General features: G+C 34.3%; 1 protein-coding gene across 1 annotated transcript in view; it reads right to left on the bottom strand.

Moving 5' to 3' along the window:
• Positions 1–120: 120 nt before the first annotated feature.
• The window catches only part of LOC124164299 (unconventional myosin-Ia-like), an 86,841-nt gene continuing 60,135 nt past the window's right edge, over positions 121–26,826 (bottom strand). Inside the window, exons 10-27 of the mRNA XM_046541589.1 lie at positions 25,642–25,857; positions 24,288–24,565; positions 23,414–23,647; positions 21,421–21,641; positions 19,755–19,891; positions 19,254–19,443; positions 18,643–18,859; positions 17,002–17,151; positions 13,091–13,150; positions 10,999–11,085; positions 10,753–10,887; positions 10,025–10,131; positions 7,221–7,356; positions 5,941–6,093; positions 3,800–3,984; positions 3,575–3,705; positions 2,581–2,775; positions 121–1,974 (exon numbers count right to left, since the gene is read on the bottom strand). Of these exons, the coding sequence (XP_046397545.1) occupies positions 3,582–3,705; positions 3,800–3,984; positions 5,941–6,093; positions 7,221–7,356; positions 10,025–10,131; positions 10,753–10,887; positions 10,999–11,085; positions 13,091–13,150; positions 17,002–17,151; positions 18,643–18,859; positions 19,254–19,443; positions 19,755–19,891; positions 21,421–21,641; positions 23,414–23,647; positions 24,288–24,565; positions 25,642–25,857 (2,630 nt within the window). The 3' untranslated portion in view covers positions 121–1,974; positions 2,581–2,775; positions 3,575–3,581. The remainder of the gene's footprint in view (positions 1,975–2,580; positions 2,776–3,574; positions 3,706–3,799; positions 3,985–5,940; positions 6,094–7,220; positions 7,357–10,024; positions 10,132–10,752; positions 10,888–10,998; positions 11,086–13,090; positions 13,151–17,001; positions 17,152–18,642; positions 18,860–19,253; positions 19,444–19,754; positions 19,892–21,420; positions 21,642–23,413; positions 23,648–24,287; positions 24,566–25,641; positions 25,858–26,826) is intronic.

Genomic DNA, 26,826 nt, shown 5'->3' with positions numbered 1-26,826 from the left:
GTGCAGTGGAGGTATCGAAATAGCGGCTGAAGTATGCACGAGCTTATGCCAGATAGTTGAACCTGTTGGCACAAAGAGACTCACAGGTGAAAATTGATGATACTCAAGTGATAAAGACAATTATGTTAAAAAACTTTCCTTGTTATAAACCATAATTTACAATTCGAAGTACACAATTTGTACATTTATCTTACAATTTCACTTGCCAATTCTTAGGCAAAAATATACCAACAATTCAACAACAACTGGGGATGAACAGAGTGGAGATTTGCGCATAAACAAGAATGGATAAATTAATTCATGGTGCTATGTACTATTTCAGCTCGATTAAACATTTTTGGTATTTCCTCGACAGAAGTGGTAAAAGGCCATTTGACCAGTGCTTTCTTTCAGCATTTGTGGCAAAAATAATCACTTCACCATCAAAAAAATACCAAACTAACAATTAAATTCCTCACTCAGTCAAGGTAACAATCTCGATTAGATTTAAGTTAAAGGTTCTTTTTTTCAAGCAACAGTGAATCTTTATTTTTACCATATGGTTTAACCATCAACAGATTAATGTAGCACCACATTATAGGAAAGAGGATGCAAAGAACAATGATTCAACCAAACTACAAAATGTAACTGATTATGTAATAATTTTCATGCTGGTTATTAACACGCTGGATATCAGCACTCAACGAAAGTAAAATGTGACTTTTACTGATACACTGTGATAGGTAATTTTAGAGGGTGAATCATTGCAGTCCACAACTTCTTACTGAATAGGATGCTATTGACTAAAAAAAAGAAATAATGCCATAAGATTGAATACTCAGGTTTACACAGAGCATCAAGTAACAACAACACTTTACGGGGTCATTAAACTGACCCAATATTACTCTGAACTCCCTTGCCCTATCAAAAAAAAGAGCTCTCAGGGTTACATTAATTTAAAAACCTCCATTATTTTCTCTCCCCACACTCTCTCAATTCATTTTAACATTTCCATTCACATATGAAAAACTGGCAGTATGATAGAATGAATATTTGGCATTTGTGTTTGGCTGACCTGCAGACCAGTCCTTAGCTGAGTAGAATTTTGATGGATAAATCAACAGATACTTGAAACAGCCTGCCTAATGCATGAAAACAGATGACTACAATTTTTAAGTACACCACAATCTGAAAACTGCACTCTTGACGAGATTAATTCTCAATAGTGGTGTTTCTGCATAACCAACGATCTTCTCACATTTCCATCGGCAGACTGGGATATGTAATCTAAGTATCATTATTGGCTGTAAATGAGTTGCTCTATTAGATTGGGACAGACTTCTCAAATTGGTAATTTTTTGAATGATAACCGTTGGTTAACAAATATCCCAAAACCCAGTCTACAACCATGTTAGTCTCCTGACCTTCAAAAAAACTCAATTCCCATCATCTCAACATAAGCAATCAAACGGTCAAACTCTATTGTTGCACTCAACAGACCCTTTAAAAATTCAGAGTCCAGCACAAATGCACTTGCTCATGTACATACACACAATCACACAAACATCCACAATTACACTCATTATACGCATTCATTCAGTCACGCAAAACAAATACTCTCACATCAACCTATTTTCCCCTCACTTCAGAGAGGGGTTAATAAAAAGGTGTCATACTTTACAAGGTTTCAATGGAATATGCATTCTGGGCACTTAGTAGTAGTGGCAATTTTTAACATCTTGCTAATTATCAGCATATTACAGAATCCTGAGTTCATATGACAATAATCATCATTCTTTCATCATAATTTGTAAACTGACTCTGAATAATAGTTTCTCTGTCACACACAGTTTTCGGTCATGGTATACACTAAAAAAATTTTCAGCTCCTTCAGTAGGGTATTTTTTTGCACCCATTATGTGCAATTATTATTGTTGATTCAGCGCACAGATATGCTGTCCTTGCAGAACTGTCTCAGCTCAAAATATTTCTTTTCTGGAAGAAAAAATAGAAATTTTGTAAGCATTTCATATAATAATCAAGGAGTAATACAATATATATATTACATTATTTGCCCTATGAGTAAATACATGAAATAAATTAGTACAAATCACAGTATAGATCTGTTCTAACAAGTACTTTGGGTTAGTTATGAAAATATGACCCCTGGCACATCTCTCATAATAATACAAACTCATTTTAGTCACGTTCATCAGAATTCACTTTTTCATGAATTTATTAAGTACTTAATGGATCAAGAGGAAGAAAATATGAGATTTTAAGAGCAAGTATGACAGTTAATGCATTAAAAATTCAATATGATGCTTACAAATGATAAAAATTTAATCCCAGTCAACCCACAGTTTTAAAATAGGTTCAACTTATGATAGGTTTGGCTCACGACCTCAGCTGACACTTAAAAAGCTAGAAGTTATACAGCTATGTAATTCTACACGTTGTTTGCTCACAAAAAAAACATGCACAGTGCTTCTATGCTAACATGCTTGTACAGTAACCTTTATTGAACCAATACAGAAACATGCACACAGAAAAAACATATTTAAATAATGTCTCCAGATGGCAGTTAAAAAATAAATTTACCTAAAAGAGAATTCAATCAGCATGAGATCTGAGTTCCTCTGGTGTAAGGCAAAACCAATCTGAATTCGTGATCACATTTGCTTTCCCATTATCAGTCAGTGGCTTATCTGGCTCTGTTGATCAACGCTTTTGATTCACACCAGCCTTGGCTGTGGAATAGAAAAACTTCCATCTTCCTGAAGCATACGTCTATTCCTTGAAAGAATAAAATAAGGAAAAAAACACACTTTTTTAGTGTTAGCTAACACAAACTATAACTTAACTACCCATTTTTTTTGGTTGCATTTTTAGGAAGGATGTGGCTGATTTGATCCATTTTCAAATGCTGTACAACCAAATGTTTCATGAAAAATTTAGCTAATTTTAGACGCAGCCCAAGGAAGAATGTTTGGGAAATGTGAGTGTTTCCCTTTTCCTTTTCAGCCCTTTTCCTTGAGTTATGACCCCAACAGTATGGACATAAAAAATATTGATGAATAATTTATAGTAAAGGTTTTTTTATTTTAATAAAAATAAAATTTTAAATAAAAAAATTTAAAATAAAATTTTATATTTTAAAGGTGAGACAGGAATTCAAAAACTTGACCTACCCAAGATTCAATGAGATTCAACATTCAGAACCAAGAATTGATACATACACATTACAGAATTAATACACATACATAATTTTTAACTGCATTTTAAAGCACTCCTTAAAGAAATGATTTAGTGCATATCAAATAAAGACTGTGCTACAGAAAATCTTGAGAATTATGACTTTCGGTGAAATATCAACCTTTATTACTGCGTTTAGAATACTGCATAGTGACTTAGTCGAAACAGTCCAGAAAATTGTGACTTTTCCAACTATCTTGCCACCAGCACACTGGTGATCCCATTCAGAATAGCAGCCATGGTAATGCGCATTGGAGCAAAATGATATAAACACCAATGTAAGAAATTTACAGTGACAACGTCTTTTACGTCAACTTGATTGAAGCAAACAGAAACTTACCAAATGTTCACACCAGCACCTCCATTTTATTCCCTTTCCGAAATATTTTTATTTGCCCTGGTTGTACCTCGGGCAGCCCCATGCACTTGAAGCTGAATAGTACAGTCTGCTGTCCAAAATTGGCTTCAAACCTAAAGCAAATATAGAATAATAACAATTATTCATTCATGGGAAAACACTATAAATGATGATTTTAAGTCAGGCATTTGATTCAAGGAGACTCACTCTGTACTGATGTTAACCTCTGGTGGTTTCCCCATTGCATTCTGTACCACTAAAAAGAGCTTAGTCACTATTTCTATCACATGTCCAGTCTGGAACACGAAGTCACCTTTTTTCTTGCCCATGTCACTCTGAAATAGGCATCCAGGAATGTTTTGGCTGCTCATCACTTCAGTAGCGGGGCTACTCTGCAAGCACACAACGAGAGGGAAAGCCGCAAGGGGTGCAAGGTAAGAAGCAGTAGCCTACCAAAAATACACGATTAACTCTAGCAGCATCTAAGTCTTGATTACAATGACAGCTTCCCTTCATGGTGCTTTAACAAAGACAAAGTACTTCAACTGAAAACTACCTTGGCAAATCTGACTACAAACACTACCACAAATACACAAATAGTGAAATTGTATTAGAGTTCATGTAAAGGAGGTAATATGCAGGCAAATTTGGTGAAAAAACTTCATTTAACTCTGCGATGCAATTTAAAAAAGTTCATGTTTGGTTACATACAATTAAATAATAAATAACATAAAAAAGTACGCAACAATCTGTGCTTTATGACATAAACTTACATTGATTTTTACCCATCAAATTCTTCAATAACAATTACAGATATAAAATTTAATAATGCTTCAAATGTAAGCACTATAATGTTGTTTGAATAAGATTCAATATATAATCAGAGGATGGAATCCAGAGTATACTTATTTGTATTTTGCAGAGCAAATCAGATGTGGAAACTGATTTAATGAGCATGATCAAGTCGTAACTTGATCATGTACCATAATTTTATTTAAAAACTATTAAAAAGTCATTCAGGGATGACAGCAAGAATAATTCAATAGATGAGTAAATTAGGGCTTCTTAGGTACCATAATCTCAACATAAAAAGATCTGCAATCAGAAATTATGAGCTAGAAAGACAGATCAAAAGAGCATAAAGGGGAAGAAAAAAGAGCCCGGAAGAATAGAAGATTTGAAGACCTAATGAGTTTTAGCAAAATGGAATGAGCAATCCTGAGGCATATATCAAACCATGAGTAAACACAGAGGTTTTTAGAAAAACCAATGAAAGAGAAGTACCTAGTTGATTGAGTAAATTTATACGAGGACACTATTAGCAAATGGAAGATGGCTCAGAATGGATCTATTAGTTTGCAATGTTTTGGAAATACCATTCTTTAAAACTAAAATACATAGGAAGTGTGCAGAAATGGGCTAGTCCAACATCAATTTTTAATACTGAAATACCAGAACTGGCTTCGGTGGTGGCAGGGTAAAGTCCTTGCCTTGCAAACCGAAGAGCACAGGTTCTAGTTCTGCCTAGGTGAATTGCCCCTATCCAGAGTATGTGTGTTGGAGATCTTCCTATGTTGTTGCTCATCAAATTCCCTGCTGTAAATGCCTTAAATTCACTGTTTTCAGGGCGGTGAAGATGAATTAAATAATAAATAAATAAAATTCTAATGAAATTTTCCTAGTTCAATGGCCAATATGTATTTTTCTCTTTCATTGGCCACTCATATCCTATTCATGAACTCAGTAATAACATAGAAATTCTCAATACTTTCACATATCAGGCCCACAAAAGGTATTGACATCACTATAGCCTGTTCCTACAAAACATAAAAAGTAAATTCACAGGACATGAGATTCTAGATACAACAATAGGTCAGATTAACAGCAACAAGATTCTAGCACACTGATGGGATGAGCCACTGATGAGCACAGTTTAAGTACAGCAATACAATTTACACCAGTATCAATAATTAACAGATACAGCAAAAAGACAAACCAACATTTTAGCACAAAATAATTAGCTATCAGGTATTGAATACAATTAAATACTCTACTCGAAATACCACATTACAGCGTTATTCAAACTAGCAATACTCTTTTATGGAATAGCTACTTATTATGCTTAATAAATACGCAACTGCCCTAAATGTAAGAAAACAATACCAAGATATTTAAAAATGAAATATCAGGCCAAAAGTAAAACATGATACATTCACAATTTATGCTATGGAAATGACATATAATTAGATAATTTATGTAGGTATCACAGTGGATGGAATTATTTTAATAAGAATATACTATTATTTTGATACTGAAAACATTTCACACTGCTCATTATATGTACTTACTGCTCTAACATGAAAAACTGCAACATCATCCAGAAAAGGACTCAAGGAGAGTCTGTAAATTTCAGCAGCAGGCACTCTATACTTTACTTGCAAAGTTCTTTGGTCTAAAATCAACATGGAGCTGGTGGAGAGGACAAACAAGATTGGCACAAACTGGAAGAAGAAAAAAGATTGAAGAATAAGTCAATACATACAGGAATATTCAAGTCATGTAAATGAACTTAAATAATTATTAAACAACTATGCAGTTTGATATTATGAATTTCAAATCCGCTACAGGATTGGTGGTAAAATCCACATTAATAGCCCTGGGAAAAAACTATTCCTGCCGCCTCACCATGCAACTTTTTGACCCAATAGTTGAGTTGCTATTCCGGAAAAGTTTTCAACAAATGATGTTACAGGCTATGCATCACTGTTGCATTGACTTCCTATGCTGTCAGAATCCTATTGGGTTTCAGCACACATATTACATGGTTAATATTTCAGTGAGAAGAGTGAGGTTAACTTTTAAAATGGCTTTGAAATATATATTTTATTTTGAATGCAGATTATCAGCAATTGGAGATATTTTCATTAGTAAATTATTTGTTTCAAGAAAAATCAGTTTGACTTAAATTGATTCATTCATTTTTAAGTTTTCACAGAAGAGCACATAATAATCTGCATTCTTATAAAACGAAATCATTCGAAGCCTCACTGTGATCAGCTAACCATCAAATATGTTTCTTTTACTAAGCCCTCCTTAATTACCACTTCGTTATGTACACTCTTGATAAGTTGCTAAGATTTGGAAGAACCTGAGAACTGACATGGTTCCCATGCTCTCTGGACCCAAGCATTTGGGGCCATAGCTGGTTCAACATGAATCATGTACCAGAAGAATAACCCTATGCCAGGTACACCTTGTGAGTTGACGAGGCAGATCCAGACCACACTCATTGTGAGTAACTGGCATAGCAGTTTCATATAAATTTACATCACAGGAAACTGTTTTTTAAAACGAATTTTGGGAATTAAATGATAATAACTACTTCAAATTTGTTAATAGTGACATAACCAAGAAATACACAAGTATTCCGCACGGAGAGAGGATTTTGCCACTAGGATCGCGTCAAAACCCAGCAACTAAAATTTGATCACTCAGATGGAATTAATGATTCGATTTCCAGCTCAAAATAACTAGTACATAGAGCACACATAATTTGAAATACACAGAGCCAGACATAGAGGAAGCACATCCGAGATTAATGTGCACACAAAAGGGTTTAAGAACTTACTTTCCCACTAGATCTTGTAATTTTGTGGATAATGTCTGCAAACACAACATACTGGTCATTTGTTTCCACACATATTTTCTTCCATTGCACATTTTGCCGTAATCTGACATAATCCCCAAGAAATGGATGAGATACGCTATAGAAAGAATAAAGAATAATTACAAAGTAAGAACAAAAGTTACAGATGAAAATGCACTGGCATTGACACAAACATATATAACTCTAAAAATGTTTAGTGAAGAATAACATATTTCCAGGGTAAATTAATTCAACAAAGGAAATAGGTTACATTAGCACTGTGAATCACGTTCCACTGTTGATGATGGGCACTTATAGCACCAAACTTTAAAACCAACTAAAACTGAAAAAGACTTTCAAACAATGTAGTAATGAAGGGTAACCCTAGTAACTGAGATATGGACGTGATACTCAAAAACATAAACCCCACACAATCAATAGCTGCTAAATATGAAGTTATTTATAGACTTTGGCTATTATATTTCTCTTAAAATTTCTGATGAATACTTGCAAAAAGTCTACAAAGGTGGTAGAGTTGAATCATGAAATTTGATAAAACCTAGTACTGTTGAAAAATAAATTATGCTCAGACCCTTGGAATATCTAAAATCACATAAAATGGAGCCCATACATAAAGAAGTTGAGGAAGCTTACTCTCTAATGACCAAACTTCGCCATACATGAGCCCGCTCTGGTGAACTTTTAATTGAACTTCAAACCAAGCTTACAACAGTAACATGTATTGTGTTAACAAAGTTATAACCATGTACAGGAAGGGAAAAAATGTTAGAAAGCATTAAGAAAATGAGCTACTATCCAAATTGACTGAGAAAACTACTACCTTCCTCTGTACCAGAGCCTGTCACCTCTGCCCACTTCTAAAGAATTCTTAGCCAGAGAATCTCAAATGAACATACCAATTCAACAATGTATTTCCTCGTTAATATAGTAAGCAGGTAAAGGTTTTTTTTGTCTCCTATTCATACATTCATGAAATTCATCAGTTTCATTATGAAATTTTAACCGTAATTTAGAATGTACATAGGAGATATTTTCTGAGACATGCCATTGGAGAGATGAGATCGTCTTCCTCCTTGGGCAATCCTTCTGTTCAAATACTCTAGAACTTTTGAAATTGTGGTCAAACTTATTGTGGGGATACTGAAGTCTCATAAATTGGAAGTAAGAATCAACCTAATATAGATATAATATATTAAATTAATTGCTCTCATGACTTGCGGGTTTCCACTTCATTTTTTAAGCTAAATGATGCCCTGAAGATGCCATCGGGTTTGCCAGAGAAACTGTCATTATCAGACAAGATACAATGTCATAGAAACCTGGAAATTATGAAAGAATCTATTTCTCATTGTAGAGGCCCTTGCAACTAATAAATTAGTTACCTATTAACGCTAAACTCTGCTCTGAATGTAATACCTAGAGTTCTTCCAGTCAAGATCATGAAAAACATCTCCAAAAATTGGCAAATGACATAATCCATAATAAGTAATTTTGCTATCAATGGACTTATGAGCCCTCCTAAATCACATTCCAACATGGGTGGGTACCTAGTGGCCACTAGAAACCACAGTAATACAGCGCTTGAGGCTCAGTTGCTGGAAAATTACTCGGTTGAGTCAAGGAAGAGTGCCTCCTCCATCATCTCATTGGTTTGCTTCCACCTCTTCTCCTGAGCCTCTAACCCCTTCACAGAATCTTTCTCTCTCAATCCACAATTTCTAAGAGAAGATACCCCTAGCTCAAGATGCGGAAGTTTAGCACTTACTATTCCGAATGTCAAAAAAATTATCTGTGGTTGACTTACTACCCTAAGAACTTGTTCTTATAGCCTGAGAAGAGGAATTTAGATGCTAAGGATAGATTTCTGCTCGTTCATTCGTGCACGACGATTATGTACACTACACATTGCATTTTAATCATCATCATCATCATCGAAACTAGCCACCAATAAGCCCCCACATTAAGCTTTTTCTTTGGCAATTTCAAGAAGTGAAGGAGGGGAAGGAGGCACGAGGTTCAACTGGAGATGAGTGAAACACAGAATGGGAGGGGAGAAAAAAACGGATCAGAGCTGTTGTAGCACAGAGAGGGGAAGGAAGAGGGTTGAATGGAAAAGTCAACATTGACTTGGATTTCGGTACAAGCAACATGGAGCTGAGGTTGGGAAATGGGAAGAGGGATTTCAGGGAGGAGTTTCCTTTTATTTGGAGCAACTTAAACACAGGATTGTCAAATCATGACAGATTTTTTGATAACCTCCAAAAGTCACTTTCAATCAACGAATCAATTTTCTCCCAATTATTTAATCTACCTGATAAAGTGATGAGTGAAATCTTGTTCTTTTTTTGCGACATTGGCCTTATTCATCTGGTCATCTACGACCATTAAAATGTCTAATTTCATTTTTCACCGTAACACTTTTCTTCCTCTATTATCTCCATTGTACTCATTATCACAAGACCATCAATACAGCTTAGATGACATTGAAATACATCTCGCCATGAGACCAACTTCATTATAAGTGGGACTCATTTCGTTATGCCTTAGTTAGAAGTGGAATTTTACGCAAGGCAAAAAGGCCTTTTGCGATGAGGAACAGCTTTCACTTCATTCAATGCTGAACATCTTTTTGCGTGGTTCATTGTAAGTGGGCTCCATTACATGCATAGTATCAAATGCCACATTATGACTAGAGTTTAAATTGTTAACATTAAAAGCTGAACAATTTACATTAAGCTATAAAGAAATTGCAGGCCTAAACTTACCTTCTAGGATAAGATGCCTTACGATCCTTGAATATAATACTAGCCGTGACCTTTTCCCTCATTCTGTTTCTTGCTGTTTGGTCAAATTTTAATCTGTATTTGTGACACTGAAATAAATTAAGAAATATTATAAAGCCAAAATATTTATGTGGAATTACACATGAGGGGTTTTACTCAACATTTACTCTGACAAAATGATACTATGAGAAAGTTTAAAACAACACTTAAAACACTCTGAGAAAGTTTTTGTCACATTAAACAGCATGAAGAGATAGTTTATAATCATTAGTATTGCCATACTTTTTATGTAAATTAAGATCATATAATGAAGGAATAAAGTCTTTTGTATATAATTATCGATAAATGGAAGTTTAAAGAAGTTAATGATTTTTTAGTGCAAAATCATTCAACTATTCATGGAAAAAATCAACCTACCTATTACATACCTATTTCTATCCGTAAATTAAAAACTTTATTGTATACTAAAGCGAATCTGTTCTATTCACTGATATTGCCCTCAATAGCAGATACAGACAATAGTTTATTGATTTAACTTAAAAATGGAAGGAGAAAGTATCCATATTCTAAAGGATGAAACATGAACACATTACATTGTTGCCTGATTGCAACTACTAAAGAAAGCATAAAATTACTGACTAAATCCCTGGGTACATGCACCCTTAATAAAAAATTCCAAACACATTTTTAAAAGATGAAAAATTTCATACCCTCCATTTGTGATGAACTCTTCTTAGAAGTAAGCTGGCATCTGCCAAACGACGTTGATGACTATGGGGCCAATCTCTACTTATCGGAGAATCAGAGGGCAGCTGGCATGATAATGTCAAAAGGAACTGCCTCCTCTTGAACCAAAAATATGAATTGAATTAGAATCATGAAATTATACTCCAAGTTAGAATTATTCTTAACTTAATCTAAACTCTTAATTACACCATTCATTAATAAATTCTTACCTTCCAAGATAGGTAGTGTTTTTGTATCACAGTCACAGCCCATTCCACTTGTTTTCTGTGTTTTAAAATTCTGTACTCCTCTCTTGCCTATTAATTAAAAGTAATTACATTTGTTAAAAATAAGAAAATCATTTCAAACACTGAGCTAGAAGCATCAAGTCAGATACTGCCCATAATTAGATGTGAATATGATGAGCTAGCAACTGTAGCCTTTTTTTGTGGTGATTTATATATATTAATGAAAAAAATTGAATAAAATGGAGCAGTTGAACTCCAACACCAGAACTTCATATAAATGAAGAATATTTTTGAAAAAAAATTGATAGCATAATAAAATGATAAACAGGGTTCCAGCCACAAAAATATAGCATTACATTAACAAAAATTTTGATACCAGTTCATCTATTTACATTTTACCAGATTCAAGAAAAACTCCTGCAATATTTGGATTAGGAAATTGTCTAAAATAACTCCAATAACTTATTTTTGGCTCCATGAATATCTTAAGGGGCCCTGAGAATATACTGTTTCATTAATCATGACTCATAAAACCACACCCAAAAAAGGCATTAAAAACAAGCCACAAAAACAAAAAATAGCCACAATTTAAAAAAATGGTGGCATTTTCACCAATTACATGGGTTGAAGTGAATTGTAAACCTCACCACTGTCACCGTATGGACATGATATCTAACACAAATCTTGGGCAAAAATTTGATAAAAGAAGAATTGTTCAACATATAAAGTTTGCCCTCCCTCATCCACCTCCTATGGGGGTGGGATGAAGATGCTTGGAGCAACATTGTAATGATATGCCCACTGAGAAATTGTATTTAATTTAATTTTTTTCCGTTACAACCACAACATTTTTTTTGCTGTAACAAAAGGATAATCAATCTCAGATGGATCTTTTTTCCATAAATATTATTACATATTTATCTTGGTAGGAGGTGGATATTCTGATTTCAAAATATGCATACTAATAGGTAATATTATCACAAATCAGCTGGAAATGTATTTGAAATCAACACTACCTATCTATGAGTGAAAAATGTGATTTCAATGGGTGATCAGTCAAATAACTTAGTTTGATACATTCTTCCAGCTTTGACTGCCAGATACTTGGAACAAATTCCAAAATTCACTCCAATACTATTTGTAATTTTACAAAAATTCAAGAAAGTTAAACCTGGAAAATGGGAGATATGAATAAAGGTGAAATTTACTGGTGTAAAAATACATCCTTCCCAATTAAAAATTAATTAGAGCATTCTACCATTTATCAGACCTTAATTAGTGCTATGACCTTTTTACATGTTAATTTTAACCACATAATGAGGTGATTCTAAAAAAGCTATTATTTACAAGAAAATCCTTTTGTCACAAATAACCAGGAAAAATATTTTGGTGAAGTTTAACAGAACACAGGTCAGCAACATTTTAAATGATAACTTCTCATACATTACTAGCAATACCATTAAATAAATATGGAATACATTAATTTAACAATAAGTATATGTTAATAGCTATCAAACAAACTACTGACCAAAATACAAAATTTAGCAATAATTGAACAATATAGTATAATTAATGCATACATGAGCATAAAAGAGACTGCAAAGCATACCATAAATAAAGTAATATGACCATAATTTTTTTAAAAACTACATGGTTGATTTCCATCATAAAAAAATTGGTGCAGTAAATAAACCAAAATAAGTGGTTAGTATAGGCCTAGATTTAATGCTGCAAGCAAAGATGACAAGTGTATTTGACAACAACATGATAAAGTTACGAACACTTAATATTTTAAATGTTCTGTGGACAAGATATCACTTGAGTGCATGATGTATGTTTTAACACCGCAAACTGGTTACCAATGATTACAACAATATTATACATATACAATACCTAGCCACAAAGCAATTTTTAATTTTAGATATCAGCTAAGACATTCTAATTAAAATGATCATTTTGGAAGTTTGATACAATATCGCTAGCATTAAACCTTAACCCACAAAAACCAGAGGGCTAAGCAATAAACAGTAAACACATTATACGAGGGCAATAATGCAACAATACTGTTACGTACCACTCTGCATAGACACCATAAGTTCTTTTTCCCTTTGATGTAGTTTCCAAAGTGGCATTCCTAATTTCAGTCATACCAAATAAAAACATAACATTACATAGTTTACCTAAGCACAAAACAAGACCCAGTTCAATTGAAAATCTAAATAATTCAGATATAGGTTAATAGAGAGTAATGGACCTTTAAGACACTATAAACAGATGGAATTTTGAATAAATGTGATTTTTGCTGGACAAATGTAGACTTATTAATAGCTAAATGATATACCTAAATGATATACAGTAAAACCTCTTTACATCGTAATGGAGGGGGCCAAAATTTGGGCAATTTGATGTATGGAGGTTCACTATAGAGAGGTTTTTGTGATAGGCACCATTTTATTAATAAACCATAATATTAATATATTTAAACATATATGCGTGCATTAGTGAACATATATATACAATTCAAGGATTACACAAAGGTAAAAGTAACTTGTTCAAGAGGGCTTTTTAGGAAAGAAATTAGTTATTGGGTTTGCTTAAACCTTTTTTAAAATCTCTTTCGATATAATGTTTTCAATTCTATTGAATACAATCATATTATGATCGCATTCCTCCATGCTTAATAAAAACCATTCAATTACGTCCAATGAATCCTCAACCTCTTTTTTTGGTGGGAACTGTAACTGATTCCTCATTACCAACATCTTCCTCTAAATCCATCTCTTCCTGTATCCTGCAATATATATACATCTTCACCCATGTCTTCCAACTCATGTGGGGAAGATATGAATAAATCATTATCAACATTTACAAAGTCTTCAAATGTTGAATTTGTGTCAACTATTTTGTTGATTTTATCGTACTCTGTAGGTTCATTCTCAAATATCTCACTTTCCTCATGTTTGCTACCACCCGTAATCCCAGCCTTGGTGAAGCATTTCTCAAAAATTGAAGATATTAATTCCTTCCACGAAAGGCACAGCCTGTGCATGGTCTGAAGGATGTTCCATGAGCACTTTCAATGTCGTTTTCACTATTCACTCTCCATAAAAAATAAATCACTAGCTGTTTTCGATAATGCCTTTTGACCAAAGAATTAATTCCCTGGTCTAAGGGTAAAGTACACAACTTCTATATTTCTTAACATAATTCCTTCATCCTCTTATTTCACTGCCCGCATTTTTTATTTGTGCAGCCTAGATATACAGTTTCTTCTGTTTTTCCTTGGTTGTTTAAAATAGATGTCAGGGTGAATGATGGTATTCCAAAGGTCACTGCTACATCTTTCTTCTGCCTGCCCTCGTCGATGGCTCGGAAAATTCCTCGGAATGTGGTAATGTCAAGCAGCCGCTTTGTTTTATTTGTCGAATCCATCATCAGCTTATAATTAATTAGGTAATTTTCGTATGTTTTCATAATTTATGGCAAATAATTGAAAATATTCCTAATAATATATTTTAGAAAATTGATTTATCATTCTTATAACGTATGCCTTGTTAAAGATTATAAAAAATAAATAAACACGTGACTATTGCAAAAAATAAACAAGAAATTGAGCGTGATTTTGAAAATTTCGTCGAATTCCCTTTCTCTAAAATACAATGCTCGTAGAGTTCTGTAGAAAAACTCTGTCGAGGGCACAAAGAAATGTTAGGTTGGCAAAACGACATGATTTTCCAGTGAGAATGCTGGGCGAACTACTTCAGGTTGCGGCGGCGACGGTAAAAAATTTCATTGCCCTACCGCATATCAGCTAATTAGCTGTCTCCTTCACCTAACACTGTCGCGCATGGATTGATGTTCGTTCAGTATTGCTAGAAATTGACATCCCGGACTCCCGATGGAAGAGTCAGATTTCGCGGCATAAATACGCAGGCAAGACATATGACTGTCGCTAAGCGCAATAACTTTTAAACTACGATCGTTACCGAAAGCATCGAAAAAATTACCAAGGCGGTAGTAAGAAAGTGCTACACCGGGAAATATGGGAATTAAATAATTGCAAAACTGTATTTGATTTATTTCAAGTCGCGGAAAATTCATGAAATATTTTCATTTTAGAAGCGGAAGTAGCAATGCGGTCGAGTAATTCTGTCTCCATGGATGGAAGTGAAGTTAGTTGAAATACTTCCGTCAGTAAGTGATTATAGGCTGCGCTGGTCGCCTCTTTTATTAATAGAACATAGTATGTAGGCACTTACAAGAAAATAAAGCCATCAGTAAAAGAAAGCGAGTGCTATCGCGCGATTTTGAGCATGATTCGAGAGAAAGCAATGCGTTCTGTCGTCATTTACTGTCACTTGAAATGATTAGGATAGTTCATTGCCTTTTTCTTATTTACTGTTAGGTATGCTCTCATATGGAACAAAATGGCACAAGCTAATGGTTAATGTGAAAATTACAGTATAGTAAAGGTGTAAAAGAAAAGAATAAGCATGAAACATTTATCGCTGAAAATGTCATTCCATGTTCGTTATCGCGGCTGCATTAATGGTCTTTAGTTGTCTCGGTATGAAATGCGGAGGTAGTTAGGCTGCCTGGGGGTGTCTCGTTGCTATGATATATAGAGGTTTTACGATATGAAGAGGTTCACTATAAAGAGGTTTGCCTATAAATTTACATGTAAATCTGACGGGACCAGAGGGTTGGTACGATGTATAGAGGTTTACGATGTAAAGAGGTTCACTACATAGAGGTTTTACTGTACATGGTAATACTAGAAGATTTATTTTGATAGCAGGAGAGGCTTTTACTCCTTAAAAAAGCAGGTTAACTGTTTTATGAAATGTAGTAAATGCAAGGTGTTGTAATGGTAATGCTTTCCAATCCCTCTAAGAAATTATGTCTTATTTCCTACAGCAATAAAATTGAGGAGACAGTTAGAGGGATTTCAAGTCTCTCCAAATTTCAGGAATATACAGTCTAATGTGTGTCCAATCCAATGAATCTTCAGAACCTTTATTCAACTGAGCCCCCATGTAATTTTTCCTGCCTGCTGCCTTGGGTGCAAGGGCTGTTTGCTCTCAAAATCAACCTCAAACCTTAAAAATTAGTAAATACATATAATTTTTCCATAAAAGTACTTAATGCAACAGAATGGAGAAAAGGATAAGGCTTCATAACCAATTTTAAAATGATAGTTTAAGTACATTTATCATCACATTTTACTAAAGTTAGAGTGATTGCATAGAATTGGAAGACGAGAAAATGAACAACAATAGAGATATTTTAATAAGATAATTATCCTTTTCTACAGTTCCTTGAAATGGTAGGATACTTATTTAAGCCCAATCACATACCATAGTTTACCAAAATTCAGAATTAGGCATTATTTTTAAGGCTTCAATAGAACACACAAACAATGTGCTAATGATGAACGATGCATTATTTTTCCTTAAACTAGGGAATTAATTATAGAAAAAGTGTCACAGCTTAGCTTGGGTATTCCTAAAGTTAAGAAGAAGGGGAGCTTAATGTAATATGAAAACATGATTCAGGAAAATGGGCAAATGCAAGGGATGTTGATGCCAATTCCAGGAGAGCAAACAAGGGGAGGAATTTCCATTTATGGTGGTGTTTTTGTGTCTTAAATAGTGCTGTACACTTAATTTTTTCTTTTATTTTGGTTGATGTAACAATTAAAAAGCATTTATAATTTTCATTATTTCAAGCAACCAGGGAAAAAGTGGGTTGCACGGTGTCACACATTGACTTCTTCCTCCTGTGCCACCAGTTCTCAAAGGTCATATCATTATTCCTAAATAATAGCCAGTTATACTAATATTCCTTAACAATGACTATTTTCATCAAATGGTAAAAGTTAAATATTTCTAGAAAAATTATAAAAAAACAGTGAGAACATTCAATGACAGATTACTGGCCAATTATGGCATTCATGCAAATAAGGAAAGAAAATCCAAAGTTTACCCTCCAACTTCTCCAAGCAGATGCAATAACAGTCTGACTGTGCTTCATCAAGAGGAACTGTCTTCTTCTCCTCCAACCTCTCCAAACCTTTTGTAACGATGTTGCCAAGTCTTCCAAGCGCTCTTTCCTGAACTCCTCCAATTCGAACACCTAAAAATGACATGGACCAGTACAAATGATTTGAGTAGATGTCAAAAGGAAAAATTCTACCCACTTTTCATTTTCAATTTCCTTGCCTTTCCCCAGAGTTCCAGTCAGATATTCTAAAATTCCTGACTTATTATACATGGAAAGCAATCAAACATGGTGATTTTATGAAAAAATACAGCAAGGCATACTGCGAACTTATGTCATGAAGTAGTAGCAGTAGTAGAAAATAAAATATTTTCAGATAAATTTCTGTCTTTCTTCTAAGCATCTGATGGCAAAATCATTTCCATGGCAATAACCTGATTTACCCGAAATTCCATGATATCAAGTCATGATATTTACATGACTTCCCTCACCACCATGAACCCTGATACAGAAAACATCCCTTGTTTACTTCCATTGGAAAAAGATAGGAGCTAAAATAATGCAATATACATATATCGGAGTTTTTGCACCATTATAATTTCACGATTTTTATTTATGTGCATGTGCTCAAACTATTTTATCACTTTAAAAATTCATTAGTGATTATCCTGAAATATGAAAGGCCAAGTTTTTAAAGGGAATTTACCACTACTGTTTTCGTAAAGCATCGAATTCCAAAACCAAAAATTATAATAAAATAAACTACAAGAGCTCTGTAGGAAGTGAACTTTCAACAATTACCAAACCCAAATTAGTTCTCAAATAATCATTTTATACTTTATATCCTGGAATGATGTGACCCTGCATACAAATATGCGGAGCAGAGTTGCCGACACTCGTATTATATTTACCTATTCAACTTAGCACTACACGTTAGGGCTCCTAGATTATGGTAAATAAAAGCTTCACTTAGCGGTATGAAAATGGACCAAAATTCAGTATATAAAGTCGGTAAAAAGATCTATTTTGCGATAAGAGCGGTAAAAAAAAAATCGTTGATTACAACATCCTTTTTCAAGAACAAAAATAAACTTTTATTGAGCCAAAAGCTCTTTGCCCTGAATATTTCTGAACCATTTGGCATCGTTGTTTATGTTACGGGAGCAAAGACCACATTCACATAATGCTCTAGTAAGTGGTGCAATAAGATGTGAGATATTTGAAACAATATTATAAAATTTGCATGCCGCAGACAATGCTAATTTGGACCATATGGACACATTTTCTTCTAAGCACCCTCTTGTTAATTAAAAGAGGGTTAACTGAAATTTTTACCAAATAAAATTTACATCAGCTTTGTTGAGCACATTAATACTTTACGTCATCACGGGTGAAAACAGCTCATTTGGAGAATATCTATAGAATTTAATTTTAAAGTCTGGTGTGGTACAATGCTATTGGGTTGAATTCACTAGTGTCAGCCTTTTCGAGGTGAAAATCCAAAGACATGACATGGAGTATGCCTTTGGTACATAAGTTTTTTGCAGTTCACAGAGGCACACAATGATGAGCATAGAATAACAGAATATCCATAAGAAAATTTATAAATCTCAAAGTGGTACTCACAGTTCTTGGGCATCTAATGAACAGCTTCGTGCGACCAAAAGCAAACTCTGACGCTGAAATAGGTAGAGTTCTCAGCAAATATGAAACACCTTCAGCAGCAGCACCACGCCAGCATGGCCAAGTATGAATAGACAACATCTTATAGCGCTGAAGGAATGACTCATAATTCTCACGATAACAGAAGCCCCACCTCCGTATTCTTGCAGTTTCAACCAACCTGCAATGATCAAATGAACTAATTAGAAAACACTAGACAAATCAAACTCATGGCACACATGCAGTATTCTTTCTTTCATGCAGAAAACTATGTTTTAGCATTCATATAAGAAAGCCATAATCTGATTATAATTCCCAATATGTAAAATTCACAAGTTTTAATGTAAGATATTAAGCCACTCATGACTGACTGTTTTTAATGCCCACCAAAGGCTTTTCCATTGGAAAATAGGTTCCTAATTTGAATTTTGTTCAATCAATATGGTAGGGAAAGTAAAATTCTTATAAAAGTGAATTATAATAGAGTAAAAGACAGTTTACAACTTAACTGTCTAAGAAATAACCAACATATTGCATCCAAAATAGACAATATTAGCTACACCATCTGAACTTACCCTAAATACCTAACTTGGTGAAGTACCAAAGCCATTTCAAATATTCGTGGTTGCTTCAATTCATTTGGTTTAATACACCTAATGTAATGAGGGTTTTTAGACTGGAGGTTGTTTATAAGTGCACCCATTGACACTTTAAACTGTGTTCCAGCAGTAGCAGGCCTCTTGAATGTAGTGCGCTTGGGGTTTCCTGAAGAATAGCAAAAATTCTAGATAAAAATTGAACTTAGACTGAACTAGAGAATGCAACTAAGAACAATAATTTCAAAATATTTTTGTATTCTAAATAGAATTTTACCATGATTTCATTAAACTGTGATTTTTATAAGTTAAAAATACATTTATTAAGTCCATTATATAATTATACACTTACCCATAAAAATAATAATTCATAAGAATTATCAAATATAATCATAAAAAATGCACATAATCAATAAATTTAATTAAAAATCAACATTAGATAAATGAAATGTGGAAATTATTTCCTTATCAGATTATTACCTTCAGGGAACAATACTTTGAGCAATGGATGTTCACACCGGTACATGGCAAGGGAAATGTCTCTGTGAATAATATCATTATTCTTGTCCACAAATCCAGATACATTGTATGTCACAGTTCCAGCATAGTGCTTCAATCTATTCAAAAGAAAGCATTTAGAAGAAATCACTTTTGAGAATAAATTGAATGGATAAACAAAATAAGTGTTCTTAAATTCAACTTATTTCAAAATAAACAACTAACAGGGCAAATTTACATATATGTATAATAAATATTTAATTAAATGTAATTTAATTTACTTCATTAAATCTGGAGAGACACGGTTATACCAGTATTACCTGTTAAAATTGATTGTTAGAGGCGTAACTTGGTGAAAGCGATTCATAATTAACATTAAAAAGAAGAACTTTGTGCTTTCACATTAACATTTATTCACGACCATGGTTTCAACGTTAGACGTCATCATCAGGTCTTTTCTCGCGGTCCGTAATCTTATTTCATCTGCTTTGGTGCGATACAATCCACCCTTTCAGCGATATTGTCTTTGCGCAGAGGCATGAAACGAGGGAATGGCATTTCAAGAGTGTAAGGACCAGTAAGGATAGTGAAGCCTTTCCAGCGATAGTGATGATGACGTCTAACATTGAAACCATGGTCGTGAATAAATATTAATGTGAAAGCACAAAGTTCTTCTTTTTAATGTTAAGTATTACCTGTGTTTAAAGTGAATCATTACCTACATTGAGGATTGCATAACTTGCTTTCCTGGAATCCAGAGTCATAATGTAGTAAGAAAATCGCTTATGATTCATCCATGTACTATGCACAGATGTACCACGAAACTTTGTGCTTTGCTCAAAGACACCTTTTTCTGTTACAGGTGACAGCTCTTTACAGTCAGGTACCTCATAATATTCTAAACGAGTAAAGGGTTTGGAATGTTTCTCAAACCAATTCATCACTTGACCAACATTATTGGATAATTTCCATATGTTTGGCTCTACCAGCTTGAGTTCGTCTGCTGATTCTCAAATGTTATCATTTCCAGAGGCAAAAAATTTTTTTGGAGCGTTTGCCATGGTCAATCATTTAAAATTCAAAATCAAGTAACATTTAGAGTTGCCATTATTGAGTAACTGTCTCTTCTCATTGGAATAGTAAAATTATGAAATCAATTACAAAAGATTCCCCTTTTTCCAAGACAGATATTTTGATTGATTAGAAAAATCTGAAAGTTTTAGAGCTTCTCACTAAAAGTAAGTTTCTTATCATTGTGATGGCCAAAAATTAGCTCAACAGCTTACTCTTATTTCAGAGTGAGAAGGTGTGCCATAAATGCAAATCCTACTATGACATGATGGGTCAGAGGCATGAAGTTTTGAGAGTTTCTTTCTGAATACAAAATGCCAAAAGAAATAAATGTCTTACTCAAAAAATATCCAAAATCAACTCAAAGAGTTTTGAAGGAAAGACGGATATTTTCTTTAACATTTTTACAAATAAATTAAGTTTCAAGAATGTACAGGCAAACCAATATTCTCTCATAAGTGACACGAAAAATGTGTCAAGTATCTTATGCTTCATTCACACAGAATAAATCTAAAGGAAATCAGTGCAATTATTTATATAAAATTAATGACCATTATTTCATGCAATTACTTCTCACCTGAAGCAATTATATGGCAAAGTGCTTCTATTTTCACTTTTTACAAAATTTCTGTGGTGCTGAGGAGCAGCTTCAAAGTGGGTGTGGCCAGCATAAGCATGTGCAATTCGAGCTAGAAAAGCTTCATCTAGTGACGGGAAGACAACTTGAGTACCAGTTTCCAGGCATTCTGCACCCCTTAAGCACTCTTCATCCAGGATGGATAAAATACCATGATTGTTCTGAATAAGTGAAAACATCCACATTTTAGAAGTGCAAAAATTCCAAAGAAAGACCAATTATAAAAATATTTGATTTGAAGTAACAATTAGTTAGATGCTCGCTGAAAACAAAAGATTGTACAATAAATTTTATGTGTTATAAAAAAATTACATGCAGGGAATATTCAAAGTATGCAGTGAATATAAAATTGAATTTTGAGTAAAGCTCTCATTCATGACTTATACGAGGGAAAACTTAAAAAGTAAGGTCTCCAATTTTTTTCATTGTTTATGACATTTATTTATATTGTCGGATAAATCATTGGAAAGGTCATGGCTTCAGCTATTTTTTGATGTAGTCACCCTGGTGCTCCATGAATTTTCTCATAATCACAATGAAATTTTGGATGCCATCGTCACAACAGCTTCTGTCCGCATAGCGAAAATAGGTGTTGATCTCCTCAAGCACCTAGTCACCAACTTCATCCCCCCTTGGTGTTTCTCCAGAGCAAGAAAAATGTGGAAATCGAAATCACTATGTGATAGAGTGCAAATAAGCACCTCTTTCCTCTTCAAAATGGTGCACAACTTCTTCCGCAGATTCCATGCTCTACACCTGGTGGTCTTTAGTGAGCTGTTAGGGGACCCACCCGGCAGTGTACGTTTGCGTGGCCGGAGAGGAACTTGTGGCACCACTGATGAATGTTTTCAACATCCATACATCTTTCACTGTAAACTTCAACCAATCGACGATAAATGTCGATAGGTGCCCCCTTTTTCCCAGTCAAAAATCGTATGACAGACCGCATTTCACATCTGGATGGAGACGTGAGGGGAAGCTCCATGGAGACAGCTGCAGCGCCAACAATGAGCGGTCGACAATAATTCGCAGCACTCAAGAGAAGTAGTGGAAGAAGTAAGGAACATGGTGGTGTTGTCAGATTGCGCGTAGCACTTCAAGTGGCCACACAACAACTTAGGAGACCTCATTTTTAAATTTACCCTCGTATTAACACAACAGCTGTGTAATTATTTACACTCATCCGTTCAAATAAAGTACTTGAGTATAATAATGACTGACTATGAAATGAGACTAGTAAAGTACTTTGGGTACAGCTTGGTTTGGAGGAGCACATGTGCAGTGCTTGAAAAGTGAATTCAGGAGCTATTTATTGCTGAATAAAAGATACCACATCACTATTAGCGCAAAACCATGGGCAAAAAGTATAGAAGACAAATTCACGGGCTGAGTAGTACAAGATGGTAGAATTTCAGCCTCGGTCTAAAGAAGATCTCTTTTAATGTTTTGGGTGTTTGATACAAGTTAAATCATGGGTAATATTTGACAGCTGAAAATTATATTATCAAAATTCAATGAATGTAACATTTACAGACATACAAACATACTGACATGATTAAAAGCAAATGTAAGTCACACGCATTGATTAAAAATGGAGATTGAAGAGACATTGCTGCATTGCCCAAGGGCAAAGCAGCTACTTGTGGGCCTTTGGAGCTTTTTTCTGTTATCTCCATGAAGTATACAGGAAAGAAAATATATGAATTAAATGTGAGTGCAAGTCTCAAGCTAAAAATTAAATTGTCAAGAAAAACAACTTAAGTTAATTGATTGTCAACCCCTTCCACTTTTTGTGCCACCTATATTAATACATATTGGGCCCCAAGCATATTAATTCACAACTAAACACAGGTATCATCATGTATCCAATAAAATATAAGTATAAGATGAGTTGGGGATTTGAACAAGAGGATTTAAATAAATTCCTAGTTACCTTTTCTATTAATTCACACACAGCTGAACTGCTCGCAAAGTCCACATGCTTCCATTCAAGTCCTTCTCGCACATATTCTTCCTGCTCTTCTCTCAAAGTCCACTCAGACACAACTTGTTGCAATTTCTCATTACAAAAATTAATAATAAATTGTTCAAAGCTGTTCTGTTCCAGCATTTCAAAACCATAAATGTCTAACAAACTGAGAATTCTTCTTTTACCATACCAACCAACCTGAAGAAAGGATTAAGTTGTATGCATTAGAGCTACGACATCAATGAAAAAGGACATCAAAAATTCTTATAAGGCAATATTTGCAACTGAAATTCTGTCCATTTTAGCAGGTTGATAACTGAGATTGCATGTGTGTATTACTACCACCTACAAATTTTAGTTGAACAAATCAATATGAAGTGGAGAAATTGAGCACTTAATGATGAAACAGACTAACTCATATGTATATCTTTCTGCAGGATTAAGAGAATGGAGGTAGAGAGCACTATGTGTAATATTTCAAAGCCTGCCATGTGAATGGCTGTGAAACATGTATGAATTTCCATGAGAAAAAAATTATCCATGACTGGGAATCGAACCAATGACCTTTGGCTTTCCAAGCCACTGTGCAGACCACTAGATGATCCAAATTACTTATCTCCCATGGCAATTTTTCCCAAAACTCAAAGGTCCGTGGACCGATTCCTGGTCCAGGGGAATTTTTTCTCATGGATATTCATGTACACAGAGAGCACTGTTAGAGAAGCTTCTATTGAGTTTTCACTACACACCAAGGGGATTGAGTTGTTTCACAAGGTGTGGAAATTAATGTTCTCAAGCAATTTAAGGAATAAAAAAATGAATCAAAGCAAATCCTTACCTTAGTCCCTTCATTGACGCGATTCACAAGCCAGGTGAAGAGACGACTATACAAGGCTTTACAAAGGGAATCCCTAGATGCAGTGGCTTCCACCGCACTTAAGTCAGCTATTAATGAGGTATCTGCTAATTGTTGTGGCTGGGATGTTTGCCCAGACACGTGATGATGGCTGAGGGAATGGAGGGAATGATGGCACTCCTTGCCCAGGCGTCTTGATGTCAACATGCTACTCACTAGGCCTTGGTCCGCACCGACTAACTCACACACTTCATACACCTCTGAAGGAGAAAATATGAGATAGGTGTAAATAGTCACAAAGATTAGATAGTAAACCAATAGAAATTTCCAACATTTGAGAATAATTTTTGATTACTTTCTCTTATTTTTAAGGCACATAAAATAATAAATAAAGGTTGCAGTTCTCTTGAATCTCAGATTTTTATCACATCATCAAAGGGCTTAATAATAAAACTGGGGACAATGCCAACTTGTACCAGGGATCAACATGCAAAAGTATCCCAGCAGAAAAGAGAAGTGCATTTTTTCTACATAGTCAAATAGTTACATGAAATGCAGCCGATGATAAATTGAAGGACAAATTGATTTTGTTTATGCATGTTATGAGAAGGCATATTACTTTGATTTTTATTTAATAAATAATAACATTTTATGACTTAAAATATGAGATGCCTCTCCTCACTTCTATGGGAATATGATGTAATAGAATTAAAATGAAATTAATACTTTCATTGTCATTGATACATAACATGCCATCAATCATGTATCTTCTTATATACATTGAGAGTTATAACCAAATTTTACCTAAAAACTGTAAAATTGACAGTGCTTAAATCAAAATGATTTTGATAGTGCAAACAGCAAGTCACTTCTAAACATCCAAATCTGACTGGGAAACTTAGCAAAATTTTAGCAATAACGTACTCAAGACCAACATTTTAAATACACAATTATTCCAGAAATACGTTTTGACAATAATTGGCTTCGGTGATTTTATTTTTGTGGATAATGCAGTAACATTACATAAAAGGTATAACCACACACACACACACCAATGTTCACAATAACACATTCCAAAATCTTGACTGATTAAAAATATTTGCAATGGAAGCACAAACATGGATCATATCATTTTAAGCATAGCAAATTAAACACTAAGTTAAAACAAAATGAAACAAAGATCTAATTACTAAATATTTTTTTAAAGCTGATTGGCTTCAGTGCAGTCATGCCATGAGAAAACAAATAATCAGGAATAAATAAAATCAGCAAATCAAAATGTTATAAAAAGAGCGAAAAACAAGATGAGATGTGAAATGAATTAAGGTGATCGTACCTCGTTCTGAATCATCACAACCTGCCCCCTGAGCCCTGGAGAGCAGGTGGGGAGGGAGGTGATGAGGGGAACCCCTCTCCCCGTCCCCTGAGCATGCTTTGGTCCCTGAGGAAGGTGGAGGAGTTGGCCCAACCACCACAGACATTGTGCGTTGCTTCAGAGTGCCACTAAGCTCACCATACTCTGTACCCAAGAGGTGGCAAACATCATACAGCTCTGGAAGGAATACCCAAAAGTTGGATCCTTCCTCACTACTCAGCATAAGCTTTCTCGTGTAAGGTGGATTCATATATTTTCGGGGCAAATCATTTTTAATTTCTGACTTACATCCCCTTCTCATTCAGAAAAGTTAACTTTTTAGGATAATCGAAATTCTTTTTCACAGCAATATGGTTTCAATGCCTATTCATTAATGATATCAATCCATTCAAATATTTAGTAATCATACCTTGAATCACACTACCTGACTTTGAGCCAGCTTTTCAGCTACTAAAAATGAGCCATACCTCGCAACATTAAAAAACATTGGCCTTTCTTTTTTCCACCAGTTTTTAGAGAAAAAATTTAGCCATTAAAACCATCATGGAAACAAATATAGGACTAAAAGGAATTTCAAGACAGTTTCATGATAACTTGTTCCTTCAATACCATCTTTATTGTACAATACTTCTCATTCATATGGCAATGAAATGTTTGACATAAACATTTTCAGGGCTGTATCCAAAAATGTGACAAAATATGGCATGAAATAAAGAATCTACTATGATAGATTTTGTAGATGGCTGGCCAAAAGAAAAGTAACACCAAGAATAAGGAATCAAAATCATTAAAAATGTATTGATTACAGATTTATTTTCTTAACTTCCAGCAATAGATGCTAATGAATGATCATCTAGAACCGGTGAAACAATTTTTAACAGACGATAAAATAGAATCTGTCAAATTTATGGCTTTCTACAATTTTTAATTAAGCACAGATACACCTCAGCTTACAAAAAAGTTACAATCTAAATATTTGGAGCAAAACTGATCTCTTCATAAGCCAGGTATGACAACTGTCCAGTACCTATAGCTATTAAGGCCTGTAACAGCCTAGTATCAAAAGATTAAGTTGCTAAAAGAGAGTTTTTAATGCTAACTTTCTTCATGTGCAAGGAAATTTGAAGTATAATCATCAGATATACG

This window comes from Ischnura elegans, chromosome 1 (genome assembly GCF_921293095.1).
Source record: "Ischnura elegans chromosome 1, ioIscEleg1.1, whole genome shotgun sequence".
In the NCBI taxonomy this organism is placed as follows: domain Eukaryota; kingdom Metazoa; phylum Arthropoda; class Insecta; order Odonata; family Coenagrionidae; genus Ischnura; species Ischnura elegans.
The sequence above is the reverse complement of the archived record's forward strand: the minus strand, read 5'-3'. Positions and strand labels throughout refer to the sequence as shown.